This window comes from Sinocyclocheilus anshuiensis, unplaced genomic scaffold (genome assembly GCF_001515605.1).
Source record: "Sinocyclocheilus anshuiensis isolate Anshui unplaced genomic scaffold, SAMN03320099.WGS_v1.1 scaffold487, whole genome shotgun sequence".
NCBI classification, from domain to species: Eukaryota; Metazoa; Chordata; class Actinopteri; order Cypriniformes; family Cyprinidae; genus Sinocyclocheilus; species Sinocyclocheilus anshuiensis.
The window spans coordinates 426891-435272 of NW_015548240.1; the positions used below are offsets into that span (position 1 = coordinate 426891).

At 37.2% G+C, this 8382-nt stretch overlaps 2 protein-coding genes across 3 annotated transcripts in view; both read left to right on the forward strand.

Annotated features, from left to right (window-relative positions):
- The window catches only part of nin (ninein (GSK3B interacting protein)), a 23433-nt gene extending 21526 nt beyond the window's left edge, over positions 1–1907 (forward strand). The window contains 2 exon segments of the mRNA XM_016442278.1: positions 297–410; positions 525–1907. Coding sequence (XP_016297764.1) covers positions 297–410; positions 525–740 — 330 coding nt within the window. The 3' untranslated portion in view covers positions 741–1907.
- Positions 1908–2752: 845 nt separating this feature from the next.
- Positions 2753–8382, forward strand: part of sav1 (salvador family WW domain containing protein 1) — a 7394-nt gene continuing 1764 nt past the window's right edge. Inside the window, exons 1-5 of one of the 2 annotated variants that reach the window (XM_016442281.1) lie at positions 2753–2873; positions 2956–3190; positions 4375–4833; positions 7135–7405; positions 7490–7639. In XM_016442281.1, coding sequence (XP_016297767.1) covers positions 3097–3190; positions 4375–4833; positions 7135–7405; positions 7490–7639 — 974 coding nt within the window. In that variant the 5' untranslated portion in view covers positions 2753–2873; positions 2956–3096. Of the gene's footprint in view, positions 3191–4374; positions 4834–7134; positions 7406–7489; positions 7640–8382 lie in introns of both variants that reach the window. The other variant, XM_016442280.1, reaches the window with a different exon arrangement.

Here is an 8382-nt window from a genome sequence, read left to right on the forward strand (position 1 = left end):
GTTTAATTAAAAAAAAAAAAATGCTTCCTCTTGATTGTCTGTGACTTATTTACATGTCTCTTATTTTACACTATTTATATTTTTAAAAATGTTTTCATTTATTTCCATTGCTTTTATATAATCTATTTTAGGTTGTTTTTTTTTGTTTTGCTCATATATCATCTATTTTAGAGGGTTTTTTAGGTTTGTAAGGAAGGGAAGGTACAGAAACCACAGAAACTAAGGCAGTGGATTTCTAGCAGACCAATTGACCTTAATCTGTCATGACCTCTGACCTTGATCTGTATGCCCAGCAGGACGAGCGGGAGGTGGTGCTGTTACAGATGGAGGAGAGAATGAGAGAAGTGGAGCTCACGCTCAGAAACCTCAAACTGCTGCTACAGGAGAAAGTGTCTCAGCTGAAAGCGCAGGTACAGAAATACACAGACGTCCTCCCCTGTCCTTTAACACATTCTTGATAATGCATTTTACTCCATCAAATTCAGACTTCCAGCATAACCGTTCTGTTCTCTCTGCTTCTGTAGTTGATCAGGAACAGTGAATCGGATGTGTTGATCAAAGACCTCTACGTGGAGAATGCTCAACTGCTCAAAGTCCTGGAGAAGACAGAACAGCGTCAGAAAGTAGCAGAAAAGAAGAACTTCCTCCTGGAGGAGAAAATTTCCAGCCTCAACAAGATTGTCCGTGACCTCGGCCCTTCCCCATTGACTCCTGCGCCCTACCACTACTCATGCTCCTGATTTTAAACTGTATTACATATGATTTTAGTCATACAAGCCATTCCAGTATGATTTTCTTCTGAGAAACATGTTCGAACTGCTCTATATACTGTACGTCCAGCTCCAAAAAGGACAAGAAATACAAGTAGTCCATATGACTTGTGCACTATATTCTCTGAAGCCATACGAAAGCTTTGCATAGTGAACAGACTGAAATAATTGTATTGACTGAAGATCTTCCCTTCTGCCATAGATCCCAAATCTCCTTCCCATTCATTTTTATTTCTAGGTGAAACTTTCCTTTAAGTTATATATTTTTTATTTTTTTTGCTTTTAACAATTTAATTTTATAGCAGTTTTTTTTATTAAGCCATACTGTAATATTACTGGTGTATCTGGACCTCAAACTGCAATTAGAAGGTGGTCTTAAGGAATGGTGAAATTCCTTAGATCTAGAGAAGCTTGTCCAACAGCTGAGGCCCCCCTGTTCACACACACACACACACACACACATGCAGCCACCTATCATTACATAGTTGTAGTGAAATGCAAACAAGGTCAGTGATTCCCTGCATCTCAGAGAAGGAAATTAAAGGGCAAATGCCACAGTGTTTCTTCACTGTTTTTTTACTGTTTGTTATAATGCATTTTATTTCTTTGGGATTGTTTAGTTAATATAAACCTTTTCACTTGAGAGTGTGCACTAAAAACATCCCATAATGTTACTTTAGTTGCCGCAGGACTTTGTGCTTTGTATTTATTTTGTGTACCTATTTTTCATTTATGATCTGTAATCATGTATTATGAGCACTGTGAATATGAATAATAGGGAGTCTATTAAAATATTTATGTGGGGTAGAAGAAACTCAGAGCTCGGAGATGTCAGCCTTGTGGTAACCACTGTATAATTTGTGTGTGGAGAGCAAAATTGCTGGTTATGATGTTTCATTTCAGGCGTCTCTCAACGAGTGCAGTTTACAAGCTTTGATGCTTTGGGAAAAAATGCACAGAGAATTACAGGCATTTAAACATTTTGAAATTGCTTTGAAATATCTGTCCTTATGTTTTTAGCATTGTAACTCAGCCTTAGGTGAAGTATAAGATATGCTTTACCGATATTTGTTATGAAAATAACGTTAACTTACCCTTTAAGTGTTAATTGTATAACACTTGGTTCAGATGAAAAAACACAACATTCTTTTTTTTTGTAAAAAATCATTAAAAAAATAGTTTTAGCAAACACTGGGTTTGAGTTTTCATTTATATATAATGCGAGAGAGAGATAGAATAGCTTAGTTTAATTTCGTTTATTTTATAATTTATGTATTTATTTTCATCGTTATTTTGGTAAATCCCACATAAATAAATACATAATTGCTTATATAAATCAGCTTATATGAAATTTAGTTTGACATCCTAATTTTCTGAAAGTGACGTACCTTCTTTCACTGTCTATTTGTTGAAAAAGTAACTTACTTTTAAGGGGTTTTGGCCCTATTTTGTACCCTGTTCGTGGAAGGTACTTCTGTCATTTATATTGAACCTAATGTGTTTAATGAATCATCACAACAGTCCTGCAAAACCACAAAAAAATGTGAAAGATAGGGGAAAAGTCAAATATTTCCCACAATGCTTTGCTCCTATGAGGACCTGGTTTAGTTGAACCTAATGTGTGTAATGAATCATCACAACAGTCCTGCAAAACCACAAAAAAATGTGAAAGATAGGGGGAAAAGTCAAATATTTCCCACAATGCTTTGCTCCTATGAGGACCTGGTTTAGGGAAGGTCTGATCTGGGATCAGGCTGCTGTGGGGAGAGAGCGATCCAGTGAGACTTGATCTGGGATCAGGCGAAGGGGCAGTTAAATAGCAAAAAAAAACTCATAAACATGCTTTTGCGATACTAGTACAACTTTTTGAATCTGAAAATAAAGTAAGCTGTTCTGGAATCAGGCAGTTGGAAGTTATGGATCCAAACAGCTGATCCGAGATCAGGTGGCGAGGAGGGATCCAGTGAGAGCTGATCTGGGATCAGAAGGAGATTGAGGGCTGGGTTGGGTTGGACATATTCAGCTGGTAAAAGTTTCGTGCGCTTTTCTTTGGGCGTAATTTGGACAGCGCGCACGGGGAGCGCTAATTAATCATCGAAAAACGTTAGTAATGTTCGACTAAACACTTAAAACAAGGACACGTTCGCTAAATGCAAACTAATCGCCAGTGTGTGTATGTTTTCAGTCTGTAGCCATGATGACTCCAAACTAGCTATCGGGCTAAACGCTCCGAAATGGACTCGGTTTTGAGTGTCAGTGCGAATCTAGATCCGGATTTCAGGATGAAACCGAAGTCTAATCGGTCCAGAATCGATTCGGATTAACGATGCTCTCTAGAAAGAAGAGTAAAAACGAAGCGTCCAAGCCAGCAGAAGTTCAGGGCAAATATGTGAAGAAAGAAACGTCCCCGCTTCTGAGAAGTGAGTAATTTAAGTCAATCTGCCTAACAAAACCCACAAAATAGAAAATAAGCCATTAAATAATCTGCATTTTTATATAACATACTTTTTCGGCGTATTTTGGAGTATAAAACTTTTGAGAATGAAACCTAATTTAAGTGTCTGTATGTTTAATTAATTAAATGTCAATACAAGTCAAGCTTCGTCACTGTAATTGTTGCTTAAACAACTGACAGAAACAATATGTACACTGTTACATATTCTGTCAGCCTAATATTGTAAACCTGGGAATACCTTTTGCATTAAGAAAAAAGATAATTTGTCATATGTTCCTATTGAATACTGCAATTTAAGTGTCATTTCATATAAAATTGTCCACTTAAAATATCACACTTAGTTTATTTTTAAAACAAAGAATATTTTTGACACACACTTTACCCTATTTCAAAAGTTGATTTCTCATTTTCTGATTTTATTTCTGATTTTATTATTATTTTTAAACTATGATTTAAACTTTCTCCATAACAGGATTGGCACATCTATAATAGAGTACAAATTAAAATGGCATTTTGTAGTTATGTGAATAACATCTGTTTGTATTTATTACCTAATTTTGGATAACCTCATATTAACACTATTGTCATTTAATGTTGCGTAGTTCTTTAATTGTAAGTTAAAGTATCAGGGCATGATTGGGTGGATAGTAAGTCAAAGTACTCACAAACACACACACACACACACAAAATGCAAATTAGCCACAAATATATTTTGCATAATATAGTATAAATTTTGCATAATGTAGTCATAGACTTCTACTTGTATTGGGAAAAAAAAAATATTAGAAATCCAATTTTTTTTCACTATTATTTTTGTAAGGAAAACTTTTACACATTTAAACCATGACTCGAGACATCCGAAAAAAATTGTAGTCCAGTAAATCAAAATAATTTAAATATGTAATATTCTTTTTATTTTAGAAACATTAATTCTTAAAAAAACAGTTCTTAAAAGGCAAAGAATTGTAGTAATGATCAGTGTTGCACATTTTGAGCAACTTTGTTTTGCATCACTGTCACTCTTTTCTGGATAATTGAATATTGAATTTTATGGTAGACTTTATCTTGAGCATTCTTTACAAAATAAATATTGCAGAGTATGTTTTAATCCACTTACCCCTCTTCTGCCTCCCTCATGGTTTGTTCCAGATTTGATGCCCTCGTTTATCCGGCATCCAACGTTTCTTCGCCGTGAGCCCCCGTTAGTGGAGCCAGTTCCGGCCGGGGTGTCTGGTGCAGGTCCATATTCCTCTGGATCCGTTGGGGATGTTAGCGTCCCCAAGAGTTTCCTGCGCAACGCCCCTCCACGGACCCCCCTCGAGGTGTCACGCAGGGAGAGTCATCGGCTGTCTGCTCCACCACATCTTCATTGTGATTACTCCCCTTCCTCGCCATCTTACATGAGCGATGCTGGTTCGGTAACAGAGAATGGAGACGGCGGCCCGTTTTACTACCCTCCAGAGCCGTACTACAATAACCAACCCAGGCGAGCACGCAGACCAGACCACTTTAATGAGAACTACAGGTACTATGAGTACAATGAACTCAGCTACCCACGAAACCCAGGACAGCCTCAGACGCCCCAGCCTCACAGTCGCCCACCCCCAGGTGAGTAACACATCATCTGGCATGCAATAACACTACATGTACAGACTCACATGCATTATAAAAGACTCCTCATGAAATAACAAACATGACTGTCACTCTGTACTATAAATACACTGTGTTCCAAATTATTATGCAAGTGACATATCAATAGGATTTCGGTATAATAAAGAGATTGATAACTGGTATCAATCTCAGACAGGTTTGTTCAATAGTTTGCCAGGTCGTCTTAGGTAAATGGAAACCCTACTTAAAGAGGTTGTTCCACATTATTAAGCAAGTCACAGTTCTCATGCAATATGGTGAGGAAGAAAGGTCTTTCTGAAGATGAAAAGTATGAAACAATGCAATGTCTTGCAAAAGGCATCAAAAGAAATAACATTTTGCGAAAAGCAAATAGAGATTATTGAACTGTCAAAAGATTTGTGAGTGACTTAGAGCACAGAAGATCTTGGTCAGATAAAGAGTTATTAAGGAAAGTTTCTGTCAAACAAATGAACTGTATTGTAATGCCAGCTGTAAAAAAGCCACTGCTGAGCAGCAAACAGGTGTTTGAAGTTACTGGAGTCTCAAGATCCTCTCCATGCAGACTGTCAGTTGTGTGTAAAGCTGCGTTTCAGTCACTGCTAACCAAACCTCACAAAGAGAAACCTGCACAAGAATTAGAATAAACCTATTTAGAATTGGAGAAACCTTCAAGCTGAACTTGAATCAACATCTAACTTAGCCATCTCAGTACCTGACTTGATTATCAAATTATTGTTGGCAGTTCTGGAGAGAAGTGTTAGAAGCCGATTCCCACCTCTAACTTTTCTAAGGTAATTCTCAGATGTTCTGAGGGATGGTATTCCACTGGAGACTATTCAAAAATTAAATGAATCTATTCTAAGAAGGTTGGAAACTGTATTAAAGGCAAATATAAATATACACTTTATGGATGAGAGAATCGTTTGCCTTGAATACAGCTTAACCAGCCATGATGAGTGACATGACATTTTGCTGGTTTCTATTTTTGTAGTGGCATGCCCACCCTGAAATTTCATTGGTCCTAAATCTTGTGTTGCATAATTAATAAATGTATTCTAAACATCAGATATGTTCAGATTGACTCTCTTAGTGTGGCTGATTGCTTGTGTTGTGGACAGACAAATCACATAATGTTGAAACTGTAGCTTGATATCTGCTAAGAATGTCTGCTTTGATGCATTTATCTCTTCCTGAAGTGTTTCTGTCTTGCTGATTGCATTAAATGAAGATTCATCCATTTCTATGATGGACAGCTTTGCAGTAATGTGGTTGGGTCAGATTAGTGACAGAATTGTATATTAATATTTTGTCTCCTATAATATGCAGATGGGTTCTTGGTTTCTTCATCAGAATGAACTTGTTGTTCTCAGATTAATCAGATTAAAACAGTGGCCTCAAAGTATTTGCACACCTAAGCCATACTTGAATGTACAAAATTCATACATAAGTGTTCAAATACTTTTGGGACAAGTATATATTTATGGGTGTATGAGTGAGATGAACCTCTAGAGCTATTGAGCAGGAGAAGAGATGTGAAACTGTACACTGACGTCATCACACATTCCAGCTCTGACTCTCACACACAAACACACAGTTCCCTCATAAAACATATGCTCATGATTAAAGCGGAGTGATATATCTAAAATCATGTCTTTATATTATATTATACTATATTATATGGTATTGTATTGTATTGCTGATTTGATGTTCAGGAAATGTTTCTTAATATTAGACCAAGATTATTATTATGGTTTTTGTGGAAACCATAATACATTTTTCCAGGATTCTTTGAAGAATATAAAGTTTAAAACATAAAGTGAATGTTTTTGAGTGAAGCAAACATGTCATTAGAACAGATTCATAAAAATGAATCAAAATTACCAACTCGAACAGTATTTTGCTACTAAAGTATAAACAAGAGATGAGATATTTACAGTGTTACTCGGTTTTATTTTGCCAGCCCTGCTCAGTCCATGATTTTCTCTGTATACACTTTTGCCTAGTAAACACAAACTTTCTGGGCTGTCACTCTCCTGTAGTATTTCTCATTGTGTGTGTTTTTCCTTGTGCTGAACTTTTCATGGTCTTCTGGGGTTTTTTGCTTTAGATTTCACCCTGCAGCTGTGACTTGTTGTTTTCTCCCCATCTCTCTTTCATATCACTTCACCACCTTTGTGTTCAAATTAAAAATAAAAACAAAATCTCATTCTAATACACACACTGAATCATTTCCTGCATACAGATCTGTAATACTTCCATGTGTTTGTTGTTTTCTAGCGATCGGACGTGTGCCAGCAAAGTCGGTGGGTAATCTGACAACCATGAGCGGGGAGGAGGCGGCTCTTCCTCCTGGCTGGACTGTTGATTGGACGATTCGAGGCAGAAGGTATTACATCGATCACAACACAAACACCACTCATTGGAGCCATCCGCTGGAGAGAGAGGGGCTTCCGCCGGGCTGGGAGAGGGTGGAGTCAGCTGAGTTTGGAGTGTATTATGTTGACCACATCAACAAACGTGCCCAGTACAGACACCCCTGCGCACCCAGGTGAGTGTCGAGACGTTCCAGTTCATTTTGAGACTGTTTGGTGCCATTTTGTATCTAAAATACACCACCTCTGCTTTTGCTCAGTGTTCCACGTTACGACCAGCCCCCTCCCCCGCCAGTCACTTACCAGCCCCGCCCACCAGAACGCAACCAGCCGGTACTGGTACCAGCAAACCCGTACCACACAGCCGAGATCCCAGACTGGCTGCAGGTGTATGCCAGAGCCCCGCTGAAGTAAGTGTCACATGCACTCATTGTCACACACTGTCAAAGTTTGGAGGGTGGCAGAAATCTTTCACAAACACTCCAATCTCCATCACAGATGGGCGCTGCGGTTGTAGGCAGCTTCATTGGTTGTAATGGGAGTGCTTTAATTTTGATTGCATCATGCCACATTGGCATGATGTGACTAGATTGTTTAGGGTTGCTGAGCAATGTTGCAACTTGTCGCATTAATATAGAATTCAGCTGATGTGCAGTCACGAGTGTGCAACTATGTATATCAGGTTTTTTACATTTTTTGGGGGGCGACATAAAACTGACTCTTCTTGACGTTTATAACGTCTTAGTCTTTTGAGTTTCATATTTAACTAAATGTTACATAACATGCAGTATTATTTATATACTATACTATTATATAATATTATAGTATTTATTCATATTTTGAATAGCCTTTTATATTTTGTTTTAATTTTAGTCATTTTATGTGCTTTTGTTTTTTTTTCATATTTCTATTTAGCTTTAATTTATTTTATTTATAATAATATACATATTTCTATATTATTAATTTATTTCAGTTGTATTTTTTAGTAATTTCAGTACTTCCAATTCAGCTTATTTCAGTTAGTTGTCAAGTAGTCTCAGGCTCAGACATCATGCTTATGGACCGATGGCATCAGACCGTTGTCAAGAAAAAAAATTTAATTTCATTTATGGTTTTAAGTTTGTTTTTTGTCATACGGTCAGACTATATATAT